The sequence below is a fragment of the Pseudopipra pipra genome, chromosome 21, assembly GCF_036250125.1.
Source record: "Pseudopipra pipra isolate bDixPip1 chromosome 21, bDixPip1.hap1, whole genome shotgun sequence".
Classification (NCBI taxonomy): Eukaryota; Metazoa; Chordata; class Aves; order Passeriformes; family Pipridae; genus Pseudopipra; species Pseudopipra pipra.
This window is the reverse complement of record NC_087569.1, coordinates 7,426,041-7,452,228: the sequence shown is the minus strand read 5'-3', so window position 1 is coordinate 7,452,228 and position 26,188 is coordinate 7,426,041. Positions and strand designations below refer to the sequence as shown.

The 26,188-nt window shown below is 46.8% G+C and overlaps 1 protein-coding gene across 2 annotated transcripts in view; it reads left to right on the top strand.

Annotated features, from left to right (window-relative positions):
* Positions 1-26,188, top strand: part of SSH2 (slingshot protein phosphatase 2) — a 95,237-nt gene that overhangs the window by 22,834 nt on the left and 46,215 nt on the right. Inside the window, exon 2 of one of the 2 annotated variants that reach the window (XM_064677452.1) lies at positions 7,454-7,497. In XM_064677452.1, coding sequence (XP_064533522.1) covers positions 7,454-7,497 — 44 coding nt within the window. Of the gene's footprint in view, positions 1-7,453; positions 7,498-19,811; positions 19,951-26,188 lie in introns of those variants that run through there. The other variant, XM_064677453.1, reaches the window with a different exon arrangement.

The window sequence follows — 26,188 nt, the reverse complement described above, 5'->3', positions numbered from 1 at the left end:
ATTTTAAGATTTCCAGTGGACAGTGTCATTAACTTTGCCTAAAAGGAGATTAGGCAGGTACCTTTAGGGTTCTGAGAGGCTTTAAATCCAGCAAAGCATCATAATTATGGTAAATACCTGCCTTTTCTGTCATACTCGGGCAGTGCTGAAAGTCCTTCTGAAAGTCAGAGGAAAGGTCTATTCAGGGAGACAACAGTTTTGCTGGTTTTTCTTTTCCCTAGTGTCTGTAAGTGGCTAGGGGTGATATGCTGCTACTGTTTTAGAGAGAAGTTATATTAATAAACCTTTGGTGTAGGAATATTTAATGTGAATATGTATGTACAATGTTTGTATTCTTTTTTTTTCCCGTTGGGTGCGCCTCTGATTAAGGCAAAAGCTGTTGTACTGCCCATCAGGCAGGCTGATTTCACTGCACAAATGCAGTTGACAGTAATCTGCTTTTTAATCTGTTCTTGTGGTGTAGTGTAGCAGGCTGTGTCACACTGTATTTCTCATCCTGACTCTTGTTGTACCAGTTGGAGGCTTGTAATTTTTGTCTTCGAGTGTTTGAGTTTTAGTTCTGCAGTTTTTAGTGAGGCCTATTCTAAACAAGGTTTGCATAAATCCCTTTGCTCCAGCGGGAAGATGAAAGCTTTGATAAGGAACTTGTTTTTTTCTCTCTCCCGAGCAGGAGCACAATGTCTTTGACCTAAATATACCAATTACTGGCACAGCAAAGTGATACAGAAAACAATCCGGAAGGAATGCCAACCTCTGAATGAACACTTGGCTGCAGAAAGCTGCTGCTTGTGTGGAACCTCAAACCCAGAAGAAATGTGAGGTGGAAAACAGCACCCATTCAAAATATTCCATGCAAATAGTGAGGGGTGAGAGAGAAAGGGCTGGAGAAAGCTGCTTGTTTACCCCTTACCCCTGCAGCTTTGGAGAGCTAAAAGCACTATGCAAAACACAGCCCAGTTCTCCCCTTTCCCGTTTGTGGCCTCCTTAGCTCAGTGTTTTGAAGAACTTTTAAGTCAAACTTAAAGGCTTCCTGGTAGCAGCTTCTATTTTAAAATGTGTTTGATGGCAAATGTAAGTATTTTAAAAAGTAGAAATGAGCTAGCTCTCTAGAGCATGCTAGGTGACTTCATTAATTAGTTTCATAATTTTTATTAATGGTTAAGGTTAACCATCTCAAGAGACTGCAGGATTCTGCAGTGAACTGGTTCTCAGTTCAGCTCCGAGACCTGTCCTCTATCAATGAGTATCTTCACATCACTACCATGTTGATGGTTTCCAAATTACACTGAATAAATTGGTTCACACAAACTGCTGCAGATTTTGAGTTGTTTTTTTCTCCATATTTCAGCTGTGGAACTTGCAAACTCTGGTTGCCCATTTTTGTGATCAAATCACCCTTTTTAGTACCAAACTGCTGCTAGACATGGTCGGGCTGGAAATGGTACCTGTTAGGGTTCTATATCACCCCTCCAACCCCAGTAGCTGGTGAATTTATATGTAATCTTGGGCTTTTTGCAGGAAGAAAGGGAACCTTTTATCAACCCAGCTTTTGGAGTCAGCCCTTGTTTCACTTTCCCAGTCAGTGTTGTTGCTGGCGCTCCAGCCATACTGCAAATGCAGCATGTGTGGGCTTTTTGCTAACACAGTTTATTTAAGAGATTGATACAACTCAGACTTCTGCAGGGAAGTCCCTCTGCCACAGAAATGTGTAATAGATATTTGGCAATCCGACACAAACATTTGTCTTGCTTTGTTCCAGTAGGAGATTTGAGATTATTGATAGGACCAGCATCTGTCAAATATTTCATCTTGGAAGGTGCTGAACTTCAGTTCTGTGTGATGTCCACACACACATACTGGTCCCTTGGACTTCAGGGGCCTCCATTCAGTTGGGCATCTAGTGCCAGTTGGGTGCAGATGTTGGGTACCCCAGGGCATCTCCACTGTCACCACGTGTCCATCAGGAGTTGAGCCGAGCCCTAAGGAATCTGATCGTCTGGTGGATGCTCTTATGTCTGTGTGCCTTGTATTGCATTAGAGGAGAGGCTGTGGCTGCAGCAGTGGCACCCTCTGCAATACTCGACCAGACTGGGTTATCCATGCATTGGGAAATACTTGTGGGAGGGTGGCTTTTGTACTGACTTGCTTAATACTTGCTGGCACACAAGGAGAGCTCCCGTATGGAGCAGTGTGCAGGGCTCTGTGTGGCTGTAGCCCAGACAAAGGGACACTGGGACACTGGTGAACACTGTGAAGAGGAGCATTTGCATGGTTTAACAGCTGGATCAGTGCCTGCATGCACAGCCTCTGATTTGACTGAAGCAGCTGCCTTCTTCCCAGCAAAGGTCACATTCGGCTCAGAGGCACTTGGTGTGCTTCTGAACAACTGGACAGGATTTAGCCAAGGAAAGAGCAGGCAGAGAACTAAGAAACTGCTCATTAATTACAGTCCTTTCCTTTGTAGTGCCTCCTTTGAGCCTGGGTCTAGAGCTGCCTGCAAGGTGGAGGTTTGGCCATATTAAGTGGAAAGCCTCTCTGAGGCATGGCTACATCTGAGTGTTGCTGTGGGTTTGGGGGATCTATATTAACTAATCTTCTGTTGCATGAATAAGAAGTCAAAATTTAGAAAATGGAGAAGGGGAGAGAAGTTCTGTAATGTCTGAAGTGTTCACAGCTACGAGCAACGTGTTGACTTATGGTGAAAACTGTCTAAATTGTCAGTGCTCTCTTGATATTGATGGCTGTGACCACTCACTCCTGATGAAAACCCTTCCCAGGCATTGTCTATACAGTCAGGTATGTTGGCATAAAATCACACGTAGCAAGCAGTTATTAAATGGGAATTCTTTTAAGGTTTGGAAGATGTATTTTTAGGGTGTAGTCTGTGTGAAATGTTCCTTGGTTGAGAGAAATGTAGTGATTGTGAGGCGCATGACTTAGGCTAATAATCACATCTTACAGTACAGGAACTCGCTGTGATGTTCCTCATGTTAAATCCAGGCAGACAGCTCCAGTCCCTGTACGTAAGAATGGAGATTGAATCTTGTTTATCATTACATCAGTCTGCAAAAAGGAGATTTATAAGAGCAGAATTGTTTGCGTGACATGGAGTGACTCCCATTGTATAGAACAGAAGAGCACTCCAAAATTTCTCTCCTCTCCCTTGCCCTTTTGATGACAGATAGTTGGCAGTGGATCAAAGCACAAACAGGATTAATGTTTTGCATATTCTGTCCTACATGGCCTGAAAGGAGCAGAGATGGAATTTTTCATCTTTCACTTTAAACTGCATTTAATATCGTGGCCTAGTTTAGAGCTACGCGACTCATTCCTTCCATTTCCCCTGAGGCCTCTGTTTCTGGTCAAGGAAAGCAGGGCATGACTCCCTCTGGAGCTCATCAGTGCTGCTCAGCTTCCTCCTCAGTGCAGGCTGGTGGAGGAGGCTGCTTTGAGGCTGGAGCAATCCAGCATCAGGAATCTCCAAGAAGCATTTGTGGAAGCTGCCCTCTCTTGAATCTGTCGCTGTGGTCGCAGCGTGGGTGCTGCAGGAGCACGGGGAACCTGGGAGTGGGGCAGGATCCAAGGTTCCTGCCACCACCTGTGGCAGCTGTGAAGGTTGGAGTGGATCAGTGTCACAGTTCACACCTCCAAATGGCTGGGTTTGGTGTCCAAGGACGATGTCCAAGCATGTTCCTTCTCAGAGATGTCCTCAGAAAGGAATGTTTTTATGTGCTTTTTGGCTGGTGAATTGTTGCACTGGCAGCAGTACTCCTTCTTCTTTGGAAATACGCTGGAAATGGCAAGAAAACATGAAGGTGCTGGTTTTAGGGGTCATGTCAGTGCTGGAGTCTTATATTGGAGTCATTTCCTCCCTGGTGCTGCACCCGAGCGGACACATCCCTGTCCTGCCCTCCCCTCTAGCGGGATGACGAGTCATTGCAGCCCGTTGGGGCTCCAGTCACAGATTACGGGGATGTTTTGTCGCTGCAGAATTTTGTAGTGACCAGAGCACAGCGCAGAGTTGTAGGATGGGAATGGCAGCATGGACTGGTGGTGGGATATATGAAATATAGGAGCATTGGCTGTATCTTCTTTCACACCCTCTGTCTGTGTTCTCATGGATGCATTTGCAGAGGAGACAGTTGATGGGCTGAAGATGATTCAGAAATCTGAATCTGAACACTCTGTAAATCCAGGTCAAATCATGAGGCACAGGGAAGGAGTGGGCTGCAGCTGGTCAGAGTTGCTGAGGAGAAGAGAAGGAGGTTGCTGAAGGTTAGTTTTGCTCCAGACAGCATCCCAGGTACTGTCACTTATCTACAGTTCTGTTTTTGTAGACAGTCAGCTATATTCTGAGTAAATGTGCTCCTCGCACAAATCTGCTACATTTATGTCTGATATCAAAGAGACGTGAGATGTAAGAGCTTCAGCAGAGACAGATGGTGACTAATTGGGCCATGTCTGGCCTCCTCCACACTGAGCTCTTGAGGGCTGAATTTTGAGGGGAGCTAAGATAATTATCTGCATATTTCAGGATCTTCTCCTCTCATTTGTAGGACTTTTGGCTATGACATACCAGGCTTGCCAGTTGCTGTGACCAGGATTTTTCTTGGCCATTCATTGTAATACTAAAAATGTTTGCATAGCTTGGGTTCCTGAGCAGCACAGTGGAGATTTCAAGTGCTCTTTCAGTTGTTTTGCTTTACTGTGGGTTTGAGGAACTTGTTCTCTAGTCAAATACACACTTTTGATCTGCTTTGGCTTATTCACAAACCCCATCGTGTCTTTAGCTAACCTCTTTCCCTCCCCTGACCTCTTCCTCTTGCTCCCACAAGTCAACTTGTTGTCAGCCCACAAGGAACTCAGTTGGAGCTTGTACTCTGGCAGCCTTGCCTGCACTTCCCATAATGGGGGCGAGAAATTAATATGCACTCTCCTGGGAAATGCCAGTAATTAGGATTACAAATTTAGGAGAAGAGGAGCAAGGCAAGGAGGTATGAGAAGTATTTGGGACTGAAGTAGACTTTGTTTGCTTGCTCTAGAAATGCAGGTACTTACTGCCTCCATGCAGGCAAGATAATTTAGCACTATCAAACTGCTTGGAAGTACTTGATGTCTTACTTCTAAAACGCTGCTGTTACCATCTGTCAGGCCAAACTAGGCCCAAAGGGAGAATGAGCAGCATGATCTTGAATATCTGCTGTCCCTGGGTGTCAGTTAAGCAACACAGATGAAACTTGTGGAGAGTTTGGCTGTGTGGGGAGCACGGGTGGCCAGGACAGCTGTCCATTGTCTGGAGCTGTGGACAGCAAACAGTCTGGCCCAGAGAGGTCCTGAGCCAGTGTGATTATTGCAAAAGCTGGAATAATGGGAAGTGACTCCACACCACGGGATTCTCCTTCAGCAAGGCCAGCCTTGGGTCTGGATCCCAGAGAGTGTCCTGCCAGTGAATGCTGGTGCTTCATCTCAGGAGCAAGGGCTTGGCTCCCTGCTCTGAAGGAGCTGCTGCTGCTCTGGTGGCTGCTCTTCATCTGCACCCTTGTGAATGATGTGACAGCTCCTTCTCTGTTGGCTGTGGAGTTCCTTGGTGTTTTCACCTCGAAGGGGTCAGGAATGCTGCCTCCCTTATCGAGTGGCTGAGCTAATGCTAAGGTATGATGAGCAGAAGGTATTCCTGCCAGCTCTTGCTTGTTGTAGATGGTCTGCAGGTTTTAGCTTGAATTTGTGGTTGCAGGTGGCTCCAAGTGAACAGCTTCATGGTGCAGTGGGGCTCTAGTTCTGTTCTTAGAAGACCAGTAGCAAAGCAGCATTTTCTAGTCATTCTTATATCTCATAGACCCGGATCATTTAAATAAGAGTGAAATAGAACATCCAGCAGGAGCACCTGCATTTAACTGTATTAAAAAGTGAACTGAATTGGACCTTTGTCTCCAGTAAGCACAAAAAATGTAGTTCAAAAGATTCTCAGGAAAAAAGCACCTATTGATACCGTTCTCTTACAGAAACTGAACTTTTCCACTCCTCCCCTTTTCTGAGCTTGACACTTCTGTGTGTTAGTTTCTGTAGGTTTTTTTCAATGTGTCTATTCCAGAATCTCTCCCTCTCCTGGTGCTTCCCCTCCCCTCCTGCCCTGGGCAGCAGGTAGGTACATGTCCTCTTTGGTGGGGCTGAAACACTGGCCAAGGGACATGCAGTTCCTCATTTCCTTTTTCCACTGACTGCAGTTGGAATTGACATTTATCTCGTTCCACAGCCTTCCCCTAGTCCATGAGATCCCTTACACTCCTTTCCTTAGTTTCTGTCTGTGTGCCATGGTACATAAACCAGAAAGCAGCATATGTGTGTGGAGCATCTTCCAAACCGCTCTCCTGAAGCAAACTGAAGAGGAAGAAAAGGATAGTTTCCCTTCTCAGAAGAGCTGTATAGTCTCCCCTGGGGTTGTTCATTGGAGAAGGTTATCAGAGCCCACTGCAGAGGAGTCTGCAGGGGCAGTTCTGGGGAGGAGAGCACTGTCACTGTGTCGGTGTAAATCCAGCTCCATCCTTGTGTCAAACACCATCATTGTGACACAGGTCTCTTGCAACCACCTGCTTGCTGGTTTGTGGCTTGAAAAGCTGATCACTCCACTGGAGAGGAGACCTGTTGGAGGGAAGCCCAGAGCAACCAGGAGCAAAATTCTCTCTTTGCTTCCTGTGTCACCTTGTGCTGAACTCTGGTTTCCGTGGGATGCCCCTGCCCTGACTGAACCCTTGGTGTGTTTTAAAATGGTTTTGTTCTGCAGACCTGCACATACATAGTAAATTCTCACTAATAAAATCGATCCTGTACCCCATCTCCTGTGCCTGGCAGTGCATATGTAAATGTACTGTGAAGCAGAATTAATTGCTGAGATCTCTCTGCTGAGGTATTGCTTTGGGCTAGGTAGGCCTAGTAAAATTCCACAGCACATTAGAAATTATGCATATTAATTTCTCATCTAAAGCAGCATAATGTGTCAAATTTTGCCTTTCTAGTCTATCTGTGCTCAGCCAGTCCTATTTGTCAGGTTTATTACTTGCTGGTTTTGTGGATTTTTACACTTGATCGCTGACACTGGACTATGAATTAGTATGATCTTCATAGAGGTAATAAAAAACCCAGAGTTTTTGCCCAGAAGTGAACTATGTGTTTGGCTCTTGGCTTGCCTTGTTTGGCAGGGGTCACTGAAGTCCGTGCAAAAACAGGCAAAATCCTGCAGGGGCAAAAATTCCTGTAGTGTTGAGTTTTTAAAAGGGTTTTGAGAGAACATGAAGTGACAGCTGAGCTGAAAGTGAGTTCTTCTCTAGTGACAGCTGCATGCAGAGGCAGGGAGAGTTTCCCTTGCCTTATACAATCAAACCAGTGAAATGCAAGTCGTTGCTTCCTGCATATATTAAAGCATATTAATGATTTTCTCCTTTCCTTGTGTGTGCAGGAGGCAGACAGTGGGGAAGAAGAATGCCGGTCCCAGCCCAGAAGGTAAGATTGTCACTTGAGGCTCACGAGAGTCCTTGAGGACACCTCCCTGTGTGAAATGTTCCACAGAGGGGTTTTGTGCTTTTCTGGCATGTTCTGCAAACACCCATCGTTTTCTGCCTGATGTTGATGTTGCACAACTGTCCTGTGTGAACCTTACTGAAAAACAGATTTGGCTGTGGCCTGAATGATGCTCCCAGTAAGGAGGTTGCTGCAGCAGGAAATGGAAGAAGTCAGATTACACACACACACACACACACACACACACACATATATATATATTTATATATATACACAGAACAGCTTTCAAAGATGTCATTGAACATATTCTCCAGACTGTTGTTTCCATCCAGCAAAGGGGTGTTTGCCTGCAGACATGCTCTGAATAGAACAGTGATACTCCACTTCTCTGTGCATGGGGAGACTTTGCTTCTATCCTGGTTGTGGTGTTCCTTAGCTCCCTCCAGTGTCCTGTGTTGTTTCTCAGGATTTGGTCCATCATCAGAATATTCTGAGAGGCATAACCACACTAATCAACTCTTGTTCTCTGGGTAAAAAGTCCCTGTTGCCATCAGGGGGGATCCTGTGCCACATGGGCACCTGCTGCTTAAATAGCTTGTTCAGTGGGTGTGTGGATATTTGCTATGATGCAGGTAGTCCAACATCTGCTCCAAAGTTAGGACCACACTGAGAATTTGCAGGGATTTATTTTTAAATGGGGTTGTTTTGCAGGGAGATGTTCACCTTTTGTAAACACTGATTTCAGTTGCTTCAGGAAAAACAAACATTGAAACTCAGCTGATTGAAGGGTGACAAGTATTAATGCTGATTTTTATAATGTAATTATAGTCTGAAGGATAAGATTTCTTGGAGTCTTGTAAGCTTTGTCTCCTTTCCTCTAAGCCTTCAAAAGAATTATTTCAGCTAAACTTAATAAAAGTAAAAATTGTATATATCAGGTGACTTCTCCAATGGCAGGAGCACTTCCTTGGCTTAAAATGTTGCAGTCAGATTTTATGAAAGGCTTAAGATTCCCTCCAGAGGGAGTAAAGGGGAAGTGAAGGTGAAATGGTTTTCCCTTTATGAGCTCTCTGGCTGTTACATTTCTTTGCTTAATGTTGTTTGTGTGAGTAGGTAGTAACAGAAGCCATAATATCTAGCGTTTAAAATACTTAAACAAGATTTGGGCTTTGGGTTTGGGGCCAACTTGGATGAATCTGCAAAAGAAAAAGCTGTCCTGGTTGCACATTCCCATGATTTCACTGTGGTTCTGTGATTGTGTGGCTCAGGGAAGGTGACTGCTCTGTTTACTTCAGTCTTATACCCTTAAATGATGATTTAAGAATTGCTGTTTCTTCATTTTCCAGCTTTCATGACTGAGAGGAAAGCTGGAAAGCACAATTCCCGAAGGCTCAAATTGAACTCAGCTAAACTCCGATTTTTCATTTCACTCTTGGCCTTCCAGCAGTCACAAGATCAACTCATGACTTGATCTCAGTATACATAATGTATTGGAAGGGATGGGAGCTATTTAATTGTTGTGGGCACTTAGCAACAATTGTAGGTTAGGTCTGAAAAGAGCTTTTTTTTTTTTTAATATATTTGAAATAACTTCCTGCGGTAGGAAATGACAACCTGCTGTTGATGTGGTGATCTGAACTCCCTGACTCCTGTTACTGGGGTCAGAAAGCTCACTGAAACCAAGCTCCTTCTTGGGCAAAACAAGGGGGTGGGTGTTAAATGTGTTTGATTACAGTAGGATAAAAATAATAGAGTCAAACGGGGTAAGCAGTGAACCTGGAGTCCTGCTGTGGAGGAGCAGCAGATGCCTATAAACAGCTCTTGAGTATATCTAATCCCCAGGAACATAGCAAGTAGAAGCTATTAAAAATCCAGACAGCAAAAAGGCAGTGGAGTGAGTTGGGCTTTAAAGGAAAGGTGCTGCAGTGTCTCCAAGGCAGAGCTCTGCAGCAGCCTGACATTCCTCACTGCCTGCCCGGGCAAGGCTGGGCTGGTGAAGTTCTCCTGAGGTGACCTGGCTGCAGCTACAGTCAGTGGTCAGTGTTTGGGGTGGGATCTTTGCTATTTGTAAAATTCTTCTGACAAGAGACCTTCAGTCTCCAGCAGTCCTGTAAAATGTGCTCCCACGCTGCCTCCGCGGAGCAGGTCAGGCACGTCCAGACTCACCCTGTGAACTGGACACTGAATGCAGGAGTGCTGCTGTGGTAGTGCTGAAAGTGTGTTTGGGTTAATAAAATAACTTCTCAATAGGATGTTGGTGCACAGAGGTGTTAATGCTTGCAAGGGAGTCAGCTGGAGACCAAAGCATAGAGCCTTCGTGTCCATTCCTGAGTCCCCACATCTCTGCAGAGTCCAGGGATTGCTGTTTCAGAAGAAATGTTCCACTAGTCCTGTGGTTAGCAATTTCTAGATAGCTTCTGGTGTTAGTTTTCTGCTGTATATCTTTTCATCCTGATGAGATATGGGATATATTTTGAGGTGAAGAGGAACACACAGAAAAGCCTGGCAGCAGGACAGCAGGAGTGACCAGTGCTTGTTGAGCTGAGGCTCCGAAGAGCAGCATGTCCTCCAGAGAGGCAGAGAAATGAATTCCAAACAGGAGCTTAAACCTATAGGAAGTACATCAACATCATCATGCCTAAATGAAATGATCTGTCTAGTTGCTGACCTGCTGGAGCTGTTTAAGATCTAACACCACAGAGGCCTGTGGTTGCATGGACTTGGGTCTTGCAGACTAGGGAGGACTGTGTGAAAATGTTGTTTGAACTTAAACCTGCTTTACAGAGCAATCAAATGACCTGACAAGTCTGCACTTGCCAGCACCATTGTGGAGTGAGGAGCTTTCTGCTTTGGGATTCAGCAGAATCTGCCTAAAGCTTTTCTTCAAAAGATGGAAAGCACTATCAGAGTGCAGAAGGAGGGTTCTAAAAGTGTGCTCTGCAATCGTCCTTGGAAGATGCTTGAAATGGCATTTCCTGGCAAGCTCTTTTGTGTTGATGCAAAGAGGGATGGTTTGCTTTCCTAATGAGGAAAGTATTTGGGTATAGTGAACATAAATCTAATTTCTACAAAGATTTCTATCTGCTAATAAAAATCCCAGCAAATTAATGCTGCAAATACCTGAAGCTGAACAAATAGGTGAAAACCAGCTTGGCTGCTGGAATATTTTTTATCCAGGCCCTGCTCTGGGGGAAGCCCAGGAGGGTCTCCATGCCTGGCTGTAGCTGTGACCATTCCTGCAGTTTATGGGTGAGATCCCCAAAGCCCTGACACGGATCCAAGTTCTTGCTCTGGAATCCCTGATCAAGCCAGTCCTTGTTGGGTGTCTAACTCTTGGCTAACGGGACTAAGACAGAGTGCTGCATAAGCAGATGTCCTCAACAATCTATTTATTACATTTATTACCTTCATAGCTATCTTCTGACATTTTTATTAGGCTGTCTGGAGGCTGTAGAGCTGCCTGGCCTGCCCATCTCTCCTGTCCCCAGACATGCTGCTGCCAGGCTGAATACACTCTTAATGGAGCATCTGTGTTACAGTCTCTTTGCAGCATCCCAATGTTGTTAAAATTTACCTAAAATGCACATGTATTGAGCTGTGAGTTGTGTTTACACCCACTGAGGTATTGACATTCAGGTTTTGTGTGCTCTGTGCCAAGGTTTTAAGGATTCAGCATCTTTGTTTTGCTGACAAACGACATCTCCGGCCCGGGGCAGCAGTGATGCTGCAGCCTCTGTTGGATTTGCTGTCAGGATCTGCCAGTTGCTTTTTGGGTTTATGTTTTAAATGGTGCCTCTGTTTTCCACACCATCACGATTTTACCACTTCTGTGTGCCTTGAAACCGCTCTGGTTGCTGAAATGTGGCGTTGAGGCTGCTCAGTAACTGCTGCATATAAAACTGGGTGAGCTGTACTGCCTAGTGAGGCTGCTGGGGCCTTCAGAGGGATTCTTTGAACTTTTATGGCCTGGCACTGGGTTGGACTAAAGTCCATTTGCTCAGGTAAAGGTGAAGAGCCTGTCGTTCCCTTCAGGTGCCATAGAAAGCAATTAGATCCTGCTTGAAATCTGGGGCTTGTTAACTGAAAATATTCTCAAAAAGTCCTTGTCCTCCCCTCTTTAAGTGGGGGCAAGAGCGTGGTGTTAAAATACAATTTAAAAAGAAAACCACACCTTTTGCAGCCCAAGTATGCTTACCTTCTGGTTTGTTTTTTTTAGTCAAAATAGTTCCTTCCAGGAGTGAACTGGGAAGGAAAGCAAATCAGATTATTGCCATGATAACAGTGGGATGTGCCAAGATGCCTCAAGGTCTCAAGCTGTGAGTAAATACCTTTGTTGCAGGAGCGGAAGACCACAGTCTGATGCAGGAGCTTATAGTTTATAACAGCATAAAAATTGTTTTTCAGATAGTAAGTGGAATGGGTGCATGTGTTGCCTTGTACACGGCAACAGCTGAATAAATTCTAAGCCAACCTGTTGGATTTTTGAACTGAGACCTGGTGTAAGATGTGTGTGAGTCCCCATGAGGAAGAGGGGGGTGATACCGAGTTGACTGCACTTCAGAAGGCTCATTTACACTCCACACTGAGACGTGTGGAACTGCAGCACCCTGTGACTGCTGTGACTTTTGGAGATGTGTATCATCACCATTTGGTGCTCCTGACACTCCTGTTTGTCCTTAAAGCCTATCTGGTGTTACAAGAGGCACTTCCCAAAACCATGCGCTGTGAGTTCTGGCAGCTAAACCTTCCTTGTGCTGCCTTTGCTTGCTGCTGCAGCTGCCAAACGTTTACTCTGTTGGTACTTGAACAGTAGCTGAGTCTTCTAATGGGTGTGCAAGACAGTTTGATAACTCCAGATCTTGAGTAAGAGGGGACTGTGTGCGGTGTACAGGAAAGAGTGTGTTTATCCATGCCGGAGATTACTAAGCTCCTGTAGTATGAACTTTATCTTTAGAATGTGTTTCCTGAATCCATCTTTCTGTCTTTCCTTTCAGTGACAGCTCAGCCTCTCTGTGGCATTTACTACAGCTGCTTGGGGAGAGTGTAATACCGAGATAAAGAACGGTTCTGGTAATCTGCCAGCTCTGCTGACCACCAGAAAAAGTTCTGTGGGCCACACAGCACGATTATTACAGCGGGTCTGTGGCCTTCGTTTTTGAATACCAGCTCTTTTATCACCAAACTTGTGAGCAAAGCTACAGAACTGGCAGTGAAATTTGGCTTTATTGGATTAGTAACAGGTATCTGCAGGGCTAGTTCACTGCAAGGTCTGTGCAACTGTGCTTGCAACAGGTTCAGTCCAGACCAGTTACATACCTGTGGATCACAATAATATGTGAGATGACTTCAGGTGTGATCTTCACGCTGAAGGACCGAGCAGACTCGTATTGTTGAGTTACCAAATTACCAGATAAACATAAGGAGCTCGCTCCAAATGGGAATGCTTATGAAGAGTTTTAATTTGATTTGTCGTTCTAAGCGCATGAACGGAGGAGAATGGGGAACAAGGCAAAGACAAATTGGGAAGTAAAAGAAGCGAAGGTGGGTCTGATCCTTCCGCTCCCAAAAGGGTCTGGTTGGCACAGAGAAAGTTCAGAACAGCTGCTCCCCTGCACTTGTGCTCCTTCTTCCAAGGTTAACAAAGGAGGGGCTGACCAGGAGGTGCCATAAGGATTCCATACGTGCTTGTGTCTCCTGCTGAGCATGAACCAGGTGCTCTACCCTAGAGGGATCTTAAGATTCCTGTTGCAAATAGAAAGGGAAACTCCAAAATTCCCTTTCCTGATCTTTCCTGGTAGGGCACCTTCACGAGACTTCAAAGTTAAACAGGAATCTTCCGAGTTTTCAGCGTTTCATGGATTTCAGACACTTAAATGTATTTTGATAATCTGAGCCAGGGTTTCTGGGCTCATTGCTGTTCAGCTCTTTGGTATCTTTGCATCAGAAACATTCCTTTATAAAATTAGGGGGGGGTTCTTTTCTGTAGGTCACTGAAATAATATGTTACCTATTTTATGATTTCAGACATCTTTCAGGCACGTTTCCTTCATGCTGGACTTAGAGCAGTGCTGTAGCAGTTTGCAAGGATCTGGATTAACTTTTTAGTAGCAAGGTGATTGCAGGGAGTTTACATTGTAGTTTTTTTTCATCTGAAGAGCTGGTTTCTTAAAGCTCCTCTGGAGCTGGTTGAATACACGTGGAAGGCAGCTCTCCAGAAAGCAGGAGAAGGTGGCTGTGGCACCAGGTGTTTCAGCAAAAGATGTGTCTCAGCATGTTACCCCTGTCCAACACTGGTGGTGTTTGTTGAGACCAGCAGTTGCTGCTTGTGTCCCTTTCCCTGCCCCTGGTGGCACCACTCGGGTCTCTTCAGTCTTTGCTTCGGGCTCTGTAAAAGTGGTGTAATTGAGCATTGACCTCTTTGTGTCAGACTCTCTAAGATTTATTGATAAGTTAACTATACAATGATTGGATGTGGGGTTGGTGAGGGAAGGGTTTAATGAAGTGATAATATTGCAAAATAGGTGTTGAATTCTCAACTAAGGAGCCTAATCATCGATCCTGATGGGCAGCTGACCAAACGGGCTTTAAAAGCAGGGGTTTGTTCTTTCAGTGATGCTTATCACCCTACCCCTGTACTTGTCTGATTTCTTTGCTCAGGAACTGGAAACAGAAATACTCTTTGACAGCTTAAATAACCAAATTTAGAATGTGGCTTCCTGTTCTGACTGGTTCTTCAGGATTCGAGTACAGTTTTGCGTGCTTTCCCTGTTCCTGCCTCCCCCTGCCTTTTTTTTTTTTTTCATTTGTTTTAACTAGATATGGGCTCCTTTATAATTACTTGGTTAAGTTCCCCTGGCTCTGTGCAATACAGCTGGTGGATGTAAGCCCTGCCTTGGTGGGTGGTATGTCTCTTAATCACTGGGAAAGCTTTGTTTCTGTACTGTACTCAATCTCGCTGTGCCCTGCATGCATTGGCTTGTTTATGATCGCTGCTACTGAAATGGCTTCATGTTGTCCTGATAAATTGGACTGCACAGTACATGAGGCTTTGTCTCCCATGCTAAAAACATCCAGAAGACTTTTGACAGATTTCCCTCCGAGGCGGGGAGGCAGCAGCAGGAGAGGAGCACAGGAGGTGCTGCTCTCAGCCCATCGGTCTCTACCTATTTACAGGTTTGTTGCACTAATTTAAGGCTCTGCCCAGATCAATCATCTGTTTGGACCTTAATCCATTCAGACTCATCCGTGGACTCTTCATTGCTGAAAGCCATGTGTCCTCAGAGCAAAAGGATGAATTAACCTCCCACCAAAAAAGCAGCAGCATCGAGTCGTTTGACCCTCAAGCAGCTCAGTGTGGCACCAGATTTTTCAAAGCTACCCCTTAGGACCTTTTTTCCCCCATCAGAGCTGATGCCGAGACAGCTGCCTTTGTGGGCAAAGCTTGAGTGTAGCTCCGGTGAGGAAAACAAAGCCCCACCTCTGCACACGGAAATGAACTTGCTACCTCTGCTCCCCGGCGGTGCCTGTGCGAGACTCCAGCGCTCGGCTGCGGGCAGAGGTGGGTTGTTTTCAAAATTCTGTAACTTTTCACAAACGTGGCCGGAAACAGCTGCTGAACAGTAAAGAACAAACTTTCCATACGTGCAGTAAAGGTGGCTGAGCAGGCACGGCCGTAGCACCTCTCTCGGTGGGGAGAGGATGTGCTGGAGGTGACGGGGAGGTTTGTTTGCCTATCGCAGCAGCTTCACAAGTTTTTTTCACAATCCCCTGAAAACATGGGGCTGGGTTTTGCACTGCCTTATCTGTGACACTGATGCAAATGATTGGGGGCAAAATTCCTATGTCTGACAGCCTCCCACTGTCCCTTTTACCTTGAACATGACAAATGTTACTACTGTAGTACCTCCCACAGTTGGAAGAAGAACATTCCTTGCTTTTGCAGAGAGTACCTGGACTTCAGTCAAAACAGATTTAAAATAATGCCCAACCTTTCATATCCACTGGAATGAGTGTTTAGAGAGACTAAGGACAGTATATTGTGTTCATTAGAGCTCTTCAAAAGGAGAGAACTGACAGGACCAGAGAAAGTCTTGCTGGTAGACATACTCTGAAATGAAAAGAGGTCACCAGGCCCCAGTGTAGACTAAGAATTGAACATGCCTAATAAGACAATCATGCTCCAGATTTAATCATCTGAACGCGTGAGCAGACACTCAGCAAGGCCCTGTGGGATAGGAGTGGGTGGAACACGGTGACACCCACACCTTTGTGTGGTCTGACAAGAAGCAGCAATTCAGCCTTAAGCTGTTGATCTTGGATGGAAACAGAAGCTTGATTAATGCCCTCTTTGCATGTGGACTATGTGCACTGACAGGACTGGGTGTCCATCTGTGAGCATGCCTCCTGCAAGTGTCAAATCTGGGCATGCCAGTGCCAAACCTGACCACAGCCCTTCCTCGTGACCTGTGGACTGAGGCCTGGGCTGTACGAGGAGAATGCCATTAGCAAGCTGCCAGTCCTGTGCAGAACACAGAACACTCTGTTACATCACTGCAGGATCAAAATGTGCTAGGATGCACATGAAGAGTGGAGTAGCTGAACTTGCCGGTGCAAGCTGCTGTGACTCCGTAGCTTTGGGATGCAGACACCGGGGGAGATGATGATTGTGTGAATAAACAATATATTGTCAGCCTTGGTGTCTGCCAGATCAAACACTGCAAGTCAATAGGAGAGGTTTGTGCATGTGTTCTCCTTCCACTCCCTTAAACTTCTCTCCAGAGGCAGCTCGGGTGGCTTTTCCTCTGCTCTCTCCTCCTGAAGTGCCTGTTCAGACATCCCTAACACTCTTCACTGTAGTTTTTTTCCATACTGCTTCCATAACTGGTTCTAGCTGCTGGAGTAGCTGTTAGTGTTACAAAGGTTTGGGGATGGGTGTTTTTACAGCGTGTGTGCTGTGTGTAGCTGTAGTTTATTAGTGTGTGGTGTTCAAAGGTTAAATGGGATCCTGCTGCCCCACAAGCCTTGTGAGTCCCGTGCTGTGTGTTCGCCGCTTGCTCCTCACGACCCTGCTGATCCTGTGACCTCCTGGGGAGCGTGAAACGACGACAGAACTCGGACAGGCAGTGCCCTTTTCCCTGCAGCAAAGTGTAATTTCGTGCACTGGGCTGGGAAGCACTTGAGACCCCAGACAGGCGTATTTACAACTTGTCATGCAGTGATTAATGGCTCTGCTCACATGCTCTGTTGCGGCACCGCGGTGGTTTAGGCTGCTACCTGTCATCGCTGCAATTTCGTGCACTTTAAATTCTTCATGTATGTGTCCCAGCAGAGTGCACCTGCTTCCAGCAAGGAGCAGTTTCTTGTCTGTCTTGTGACCTGCTGCCTTCAACTCCCATCTTGTTCATCCCCTCATTTCTGCCTGCTCCTTGCTCCTGTGTGCTGGGAGATCAAATTTTTGGGTCAGTATTTTTGCTCACGTCTAAATGTAAGATGGAGCTTTGACAAAGAAATAGCGTTGTTCCTTAAGTCTGATTTTAAAAAGCAAAATACGAAAATAACACAGGCTTTGAGGTGCTGGAACATGTCCAGACAAGGGCAACAAAGGTGGGAAAGGGTCTAGAGAGTAAGTCATGTGAGGAGTGGCTGAGGGAGCTGGAGGTGTTTAATCTGGAGAAAAGGAGACTCAGGGGAGACCTTCTTGCTCACTACAACTGCCTGAAAGGAGGTTAGAGCAAGGTAGGGGTTGTCCTCTGTTGGCAAACAGCAACAGGACCAGAGGAAAGGGTCTCAAGCTGTGCCAGGGAAGACTCAGGTTGGACATCAGGAAGAATTTCTTCTCAGAAGGGGTTGTCAGGCATTGGAACAGGCTGCCCAGGGATGTGGCGGAATGGTGGATATGATGAACACCTCCCTGGAGGTGTTCAAGAAACGGCTGGGTGTGACAGTGCCGTGGTCTAGTTGACAAGGTGGTGATGGGTCAAAGGTTGGAGTTGTTTTCCAGCCTTAATGAATCTGTGATTCTACACAGATGGGCAGTGGGAACTGAAATGTTAATCTCACTGAAGGCAGTGCCAGTCTCAGGCTGGTTTTTCAATCTTTATGGCAATAAAACCAGGTTCAAATACCTTTTATTAGTGCAGATTTCTATATATTAATTTCTTTGAGGATTTCCTTCTTCTGATTTCCAAAGGTTCATAAAGAAAAAAGCTGGTGATATTTCTATCATGTGGTCTCTTGGCATATGGGCATGCAGTGTGTGATTGTATTAATCCAGGACTAATTCATTTACAAATCTATTATCCATATGTTATGAGTAGCTGCTTGTAGTTAATCACTGCACTTGTTTTCAGCAGTTTTTAAGGGCTTGCCTTGTAATGTTGCGTGTAAGAAATCTGACGTGTCTGGACAGTATCTAAGTACATTTAGTCTTCTACAATGCTTGACTAAAGCCCTTAAGTTATTAATTAGAATAGAATAGAGGTTCTGGGCTTGTTTTTCAGTCTGTGAATGTGTGGTATGTGTTACTACTGAATATGAGGTTCTTGCCAGTCTCTTGACCCCTGGAAGGATTGAGTTACCCTCCATTTCTCTAATGTCCTGATTTTTCCATTGCTTCTTGCAACTGACTTCATTTCTGCCTAACAAAATGATTTTTTTTGGCACTGCAGAAGCTGGCACTGCGTTTTCTTTACAGCTGTGAGGCACCATTACCAGAGCTGCACTCTTGGCTATATAAGATGACGTTGCTTAAATTAATGCAACCAAACCATATCTTAGCAAAACTTGCAGAATCACCAGTTCCACTGCTTTGCCCTTTTCCTGTGAGTCTCTGAAGTGGGGATGGTCAGGACCTTTCAGACAAGTGTCTGTCCTGCTTCTGCCAAGTCTTAGACTCAAAACAGTTGCCATCACACTGTGTTGCTTTTTTCAACCCCTCTCTGCTTCTCTGATAGTTTTAGTTAATAGTTGGAAATAAAGCTGATGAAGCTTTTGGGTTTCCAGTTCTGCTGCCTGATCACAGGGGCAGCTCTGCAGTGATGCCTTGGTATTTTCTTGCTCTTCAGTAGATGTCATTAACAAGTACATGTGTTTAAACTGTCATCTTCCCTTGCCAGCTCACTTGTGCCTCCTTACTGGGCTTGTGCCTCCTTACTGGGCTTGTGCCACCCATAGCAGATGACTTAAGGCTGGTGTATCGTGTTCCTCCGTGCTGGGATGTCCTGCATTCCTATGGGAAACAGAAAACTGAGCTTGCTTCCAAGGCTTCTCGGCTGTTCTCCCACACTGTGGGTGTAGGGGCTGGAGAATGCCGACGTGGGATGGGCAGTGCAGGGTGGGATCGAGTGCACTGCCCCCGGCTCTCCCCAGTGGAAAACTGTATTAAGTTTCCCTCATGCTGCAAGATCTGAATTCCCAGCAGCCAGAGGACAAGATTTTTGTTCTAACTATCTTCCTTTCTTCCTTTTCTCTTGAGGGGTGATGAAGGTAAAGATTAAACAGCACTAAAAGGCAGCTGCTTCTCTTCTCCTTTGGCAGAAACTGAGTTGTCGAGTCTCTGCATATGAAAGTTACTGCCAAGAACTCTTCCCTCCGTTACTTGCAGGAGAGAAATTAAGGTCGTTTCCTAAGCACCCGAGTTGTCACTGACTGCCTTTCGCAAAGCACCTTTTGATGTGCTGCCGCTACGAACCTGATTTCGGAACGTGCAGCCTCCCCGGCCTAGATCTGGGGGGAGAAAACGAGGGGGAAAAGGGAACGGAAAACAAAAAAACCAGCACACCCGCCACGCGAACCCCACCCCTGAGCGGAGCGGACCGCCCGCGTGTCCCTGTCCCGCCTGTCCCCGTCCCGCATGTCCCTGCTCCCTGTTCCCATTCCTGCTGTCCCTGTCCCGCGTGTCCCCATCCTGCGTGTCCCTGCTCCCTGTGCCCGTCCGGCGCGTCCCCGTCTCCTGCGTCCCCGTCCTGCGTGTCCCTGTTTCTTGTCCCCGTCCCGCCTGGCCCCGTCCTGCGTGTCTCTGCTCCCTGTCCCGCGTGTCCCTGTTCTGGGTGTCCCTGCTTCCTGTCCCGGTCCCGCCTGTCCATGTCCCGCGTGTCCCCTGTCCCGGTCCCGCCTGTCCATGTCCCGCGTGTCCCCTGTCCCGGTCCCGCCTGTCCATGTCCCGCGTGTCCCCTGTCCCGGTCCCGCCCGTCCCCGCAGCCGCCACGTGCGGGCCGTGGGTGTGTCTGTGGGCGTGTCTGTGGGCGTGTCCCGGCCCGACCCCGCCCCTCGTGGCCGCGCCTGCGCGCTGGGCGGGGCGGGGGCGGCGCGGCGGGCGCGGGGCAGAGCGGGGCGCGGGGCCGATGCCGCGGGGCAGGGGCGGCCGCCGCGCCGGGGAGCGATGATCCCCTACTTCTCCGACAACGCCGTCATCTCGCAGGGCGCCATCGCCCAGATGTGAGTACCGGGCACACGCCGCCGAGCCTCCCCTCTGCTCTCCTCCCCGGTGCCGCCCCGCCTGCCCCGGCTCCCCGGGCGTGCGGGGTTGCCGCCTGCTCTGCGCTCTCCCCGCTCACCCCTCTCTCCTCTCTCCTCGCTCTCCCATCTCCTCGCTCTCCCATCTCCTCGCTCTCCCCGCTCTCCGTACTTCTCTCAGCCGCACGTTGCCTCCGGGCAAACTTTCCGCTGCCCGCGGAGCCGGCACCGCTGCCGGGAGGCGGCGAGAGGCACCGGCACCGCGGGGCGGCCGCTGCTCGCTCCCCGCTCGCTCCCCTGATTTCTTTTTTTTCACTGCAAGTACTGCGGGTCCCATCCGAGCGCCTCGAAAAGTGTTTCACGGGAGCTGCCCGGGAGCTCGGGGCTGCGCTTCCTGTCGCCGGAGCCGCCGGTTCTCCGTGCGGGGCCGGTGCGGGACCCTCAGCCGGGCTGGGCGCTGAGAGCGGGGTACCGCCTTCCCCTGCCCGTGTACCCTGGCCGTCTTTTGGGCTTAAAGCAGAGATTAGCCCCTTTATTTGATCTCTTGGCTTATCTCAAGGCGACAGAGAGGGACCGCGGGGCTGGGGTGTTGCAGGTCTGAGACCTGACGCGCAGCACCTGCGGGTCACAAGGCAGAGACATGAGCTGGTGCCAGTTTTTAAGTGCTGTCAGTCTTGGGCAGTTCTGAAGTGCAGAGTGTCTCTGTGCCCCACACTAAGCCGCTTGGAAAAATCAGTCTCCCCAGCTGCACACCCCCCTTTGAAATGCAGATACGAATAATCATTTAATTTATAGACAATTAACAGCGACTGCCTGAGTCGTGGGGTTTGGCTGGAAGGATTAAGGAGGGAAATGGCAGCTATGGGGTGGTAGATAAGGCGTTCAGAGAGATAGTCGCTGTGGTCTAGCCATGCTTGATATGTCTTTAAAGAAGCTAGCAGACTGTTTTATCTCTTGGAAACATCATGAAAGACTTCAAGATAGTAGGATAAATGCTGGATCCCACCTGGAACTGTGTTCTTGTCGCAAGAAGCTCCTGCTAGAATTGCAGCTGCTTTGCACTTACGAGGTCTTTAGTAGATATCTCTGCTTAGGCTTGATATGGAAATGAGTCCCTGGACTCTGTGGCCTCCTTTGTGAGCATTAGCAATCACTGCTGTAGTTGGTAATCAGTTCAGTTAAGTCTCTCTGAGCCTTTCATACTCAGCCCAAAATGTTTGTAGTTAGTAATTTTTTTCCGCTCGCACTGTTGCCTGTAAACGCCACGGATTTCCCTGCGGTTGCTGATAAAGTGGGTTTAGCAGGGATGTACCTGAACTGTTCTGTGGAGGCAAGAATGCAAGCTGGATATACCCTGGGCATTGGGAAGTATCAGTAATTCTGGAATTGTGGAGAAAAACCCAACACGCTCTGGGCCGGAACATTTCCTTAGAGCTCTGGATGATTTGCCGAGCTAGAGCAGGTAGCCAGGTAACACTTTAAGTGCTTTTAAGGTGTTTGTTTTATACACCACTCAAACACTTAACCCACAGTTGGAGACTGTACAGAAAGGGATCAAAAGAAAGGGGAAATAATGCTTGTCTCTGCTCCCTCCATCCCTGTGGTGGAGGATCTTGTGGTAGTTTAAATGGCACTGGGTTGGAAGGACCACCCTTTCCTTTTCTGGGGAGAGAGATAACAGAGTTATCACAGGAGCTTACACTGTCCTTTGCCTTCTGGAAGGGAAGATTAATAAGCATGAGAATGACAGAGCTTTTGGCCCACACATAAGTGTTCTCACAGGCTGAACACTGGATTAATATTTTGCTGGTGTTCTCAATCAGGACGGTGCTGTGGCTTTCAGGCTGGTGTAATAAAGGCCAATTTTTAAAGTTTACACTCCTAGTTACAAGTTCACAGAGGCTGATTAATATTGAATGTCCTTATTTCATCGTGGGCAAGGCCTAAAAATCCAGATTTAGTTGTTCGCTATGCCAAAAATGTGTTCTCTGTGGAATGGGAAGGGCAGTGGTGACCCAAACATTATCAGAAACTTCTGTTTCAGTGTATTCTTTAGTAGATGTATTTGGCTGATCAGCTCTGACTTTCAGAGATCAGCAGAAATTACTCTTGTGTTGACGCTTTTAGACAGTAACGTAGTCAGCTGGTCTGGGTCTAATTCATTTCAGGTTCACAAGGATTCAAATAATGTCCGGGAGACTTGTGTTTATCAAAACGCTCAGAATTTATAGTTGTAACCCATTCCAGAAAGTCTTGCTACTCTCAACGAACCTAGGGGGAATTCTGCTGATTTACCAGTTTATTTGTGTGTAGGATTCAAAATTTAATTTGGTCTACTAAAACTCTAAGGCAGCTGATGGAAAAAATAGAAGGAAAAAAGCAAATCTTTAGGCAGTCTGCAAATATCAAAGAATTTTTAACAAGAAACATGGAGAAATTGCTGTGGATCGGTTCTTCCTGCCTAGAGTTGCTTCCTCTGCCTCTAGCCAAGTTTTAGTTGTTTAATTCATTGCTGGTGTCCCTGAAGTGGTTTTTCCATGTCCCTCTGATAATGCTGGATTCCTCTGTCACCCAGTTTTCCTCTTTTATCTCAGTGGCAAAGCAGGGTGACGCAGCAGTCAGGGCACTCTCTTGGGATTTGGGAAGGCTCGGCTCTTGCTCCCACTGCACCACATCCTTCCTGTGAGACCCTGGCCGAGTTCCACCAGGCTGTGTCCAGCCAGGGAGCGGGGCCTGGAGGTGCAGAGGCATGTTTTGAACCTGAGGATAAACCACCTCACTCTGGTGCCCTCATCCCCCTGGCATTTTTGGGCGTTTTTTGTTGTGTTAAAATACTTCTGTCTCTGCCTGGGCTCCCTTTCTGCCAACCCGAGCCCTCCCTGGGTGCACCTCGAGCACATGTTAAAGGTTTCCTGTCCTGTTGACTCCTCCATCCTCCAACACTCGGCAGCCAGATGGATCTAAAAACTCGAATATGCTCACTGCTCTCCATGGTTCTCGTGCTTGCAACATACCAGTCTGTTTTCTATTATAAGCTGTTAACTCATAGTTTTTATAATATTTTAAACTTTAGGGGGAAAAAAGAAGAGAGAGAGAGAGAGTAGGCAGTGTCTTCACAGTGTTGTGGGTTTATCATGGAAAAAAACACGATAAGGTTTTTTAAGGGAAAAAAAATAAACCCCACAAGTTAAACAGAATTATTTTCAGCAGTAGGTAGCCACAAAATGTCCTTGCAGACTTGGCTTAGCAGCCTGTTGCTCCCTCCCATAATCAGTTTTCTTCTAAGTGACAACCCTTCAGCGTAGTGTAAGAAACCACACTTTGCAGTGTAAGAGGAAGTTCCAGGCTGTGCAGGTAATTACAAACTGTGCAGTAAATTACAACACCGGGTAATTCGGGCTCATTGTGTTGCCACCTCAGTGTTGTAACTTGTCTTTGTGCCTGGCCTGCTTGGCCCTTGTCCTTCCCCACCCCTTTCATTTACCTCTGTCATGCAGCCGTGGCCTCTGTGTTAGAAAATTTCATGACCACCTAATCTTGAATTATGCCAAGTGCCGAGTCAGGAACTTAGATAGGTGTGTGGCTGCTGCTGCCATTGTTTGGAGAGCTGTATATTTATTTATTTCTCAGATGGGAAACCTTTTTATCTCCTTACAATGTTATTACTGCCAAAAACCTTGACCGCTCAGCAATTAGACCGCAATCCTCCGAGCAGCGTGTTATTGGAAATCTTTAATTGCTTCTGTGCCGTTGTAAAGCGCTGTAGCTTTGTGAGTGTTTTACCATTGTGCTGAGAGTCAATGATATTTAAGAGCTGAGCTTGGAAACTGCTTTTCAAAGGACTGGAAGATCAGCAGAGTGATTCCAGTTACCGCTATCAGTTCTTGCTGAAGTTGCCTTAAGACAGCTGAGAGTGGCTCTGGTTGGAGGTGCTTGCAGTACAGAAAGCAGTTGATTAGCTCTTTGTCTCATGCAGAGGCCGGCAGGATCAGGATGGACTGCAGCAGTTGTGTTCTCCATTTAAGCGTGCATTGTGTGCTGAGGGTTTGTCCTGCTGCAGAAGGCAGCCTCATGCTCCACAAGGGATGTGATGGGAATGTGCAGGCAGGGGAACCTGACCCCTTACCCTTCCTGCCCACCCCTCAACGCAGCTGAGCTCACCCGGCACACTGGATGGGCTTCCTGTTGACAGAGCAGAGTCGTCGGGGATTTCTCATCTTTTTTATTTCTTTGCTGCTTGTGATAACACAAATGCAACACTTAAGAGGCCTCTTAACTACCCACTGATTGCTAAAAACTCTATTCAAATAGGTTGTGGTATTTGGGGAAAAGTAGTATGGTGTGTGCAGAGTTGATCATTAACTGAGCCAGGGCTGTATTGTTCATAACTCCTTTTCCTGTTTGGCTTTTCCTTTTATTCCCCTGGAAGCTGTGGGTATTTGTCTCACCGATCCTTCCTGGTAGGGGTTGGAAGAGAGACAAGAGATGGTTATCGGACATAAAATCAAAACCAGTGTTCCAAGGACAAACCCCCCACACCACCACCCGTTTTCAAGCAATATGTTTTAGTTAGGAAGCCCACGCTGCCGGGCTGCCAAATTAATGTTTTAAAAGGCTGCGAATGGTAGAGTTGCCTCTGAGGTTCCGTGTTGTCTGGAAACATCTGCAGATGTTCCTGTCTCTGGAAATGCTTGGGATTTTTCTAAAGACCTCAAAGCAGAAGGACCCCAGTGAGATTATCAGCAGAAAAAGACCTTTCGGGGCTAGTGAGTGGGCTGGCTGGGATTTTTTTGCAGGACTGTACTTCCTTGTACCTTTATCACAGAGCCCCTGGTTAAAATATTGCTTCATTGTTTTTTAAATAACTTCAGGCTAGCTTTCTTGAAATGTTTCTTCTAACTAGTGTTTGTGGGGTCAGAGAAAGTTTAAAATTCTGCATCCCATTCTGCAGTAGGCTCTGAGGAACTGTTGTCTCCTCTGCATTGGTCTAATAAACAGCATTTAAATTATCAGCCTGTATGGGCTTAAAACTAGTTCAGCAAATATTTTTCTCCGGTGTAATGGATGTAATGTGTACAGAGCAAATCTGCAACTTGAGTTTCCAGCCATGCTGTTTCATAGCAGCTGGTTGAATGCTCTTATTTTCACAAACACATGGAACAAAACTCATTCCTGTCCTTAATTCTGAATGCTTGTGCCTTTACTGAAGTATTTTGAAGACACCCCTTCCCTTTTCATGTGCACCTGGGCCAGAGCTTGAATTGAGCAGCTTGGGAAGGAGTTGGAGACTGGCAGTAGTTGTTCTGTAGCCACCTGCTGCTGGGTTGTGTGGGATTAACCAAGTGTTTTGTGACAAACAGGAGTTTTCTGGTTCAGGAACATCAGCCTGTGGAGGAGGGAGGCTGGGGAGGAGAAAAGCCTGTAGAGGTAAACGATAAGACAAATTTCAGAGTTGGTGAAGGCTGGAGGTGACACAGGAATCCAACTGGGGAGATCTCTGTGTAGGGTTGGGGCTTCTTGGCCTTGGCAGTTGTCTAAATTTGGGCATTTCTAGGTACATTGAGGCCACAGGCTCCTCATTCAGTGCATATTCCTGTTTATCCAGTACTTATCTGCCCCTCATCAACATCGAATTCAGCCCTTTGGGCTCTCTGGGTTTCCTTGCAATAAGCCATTTAAGCAGCACGCTTTTGCTCAAAACACCTTTGTTACAAGTAGGCTAAACCCAGACTGCTGAACCAGAAATGGTTTAGTCCTTTCTTTTAAACAAATGATCTTTGTCACTTATTAGCAAAGTCCTTGGTTTGTTCACACACTTCTCACAAAGGCTCAATGAGCTCCACACTGTCCCACCTCCGGGGCTGCCTCCTGCCCGGGATCTCCTCGGGAGTGCCATGGGTTGGCAGCTGGGTCACACTGTTAAACTTCCAGCTTTTCACTGGAAGAGTGTAGATCTGTTCCATCTGGCTGTGGCAGGATGGCTCTTGTGGAGGCACCGAGCTGGATCGGAGTAAGTTCAACCCTGGGTCCAGAATTGTGTCGAGGTGCCCAGCGTGGGCCTGGACTTGTCTGTACTGGGGTGTTATTGTGTATAATGGACTGTGCTGGATTTCCTCTCTCCCTGTGATTTGTTTGCCAGCGTGGAGAGAATGAATTTGCTCACCTGAGCCTCTTGTTGCCCTGCAGCCTCTGTTCTTACAGCACCCCATTGGGTTGCTTT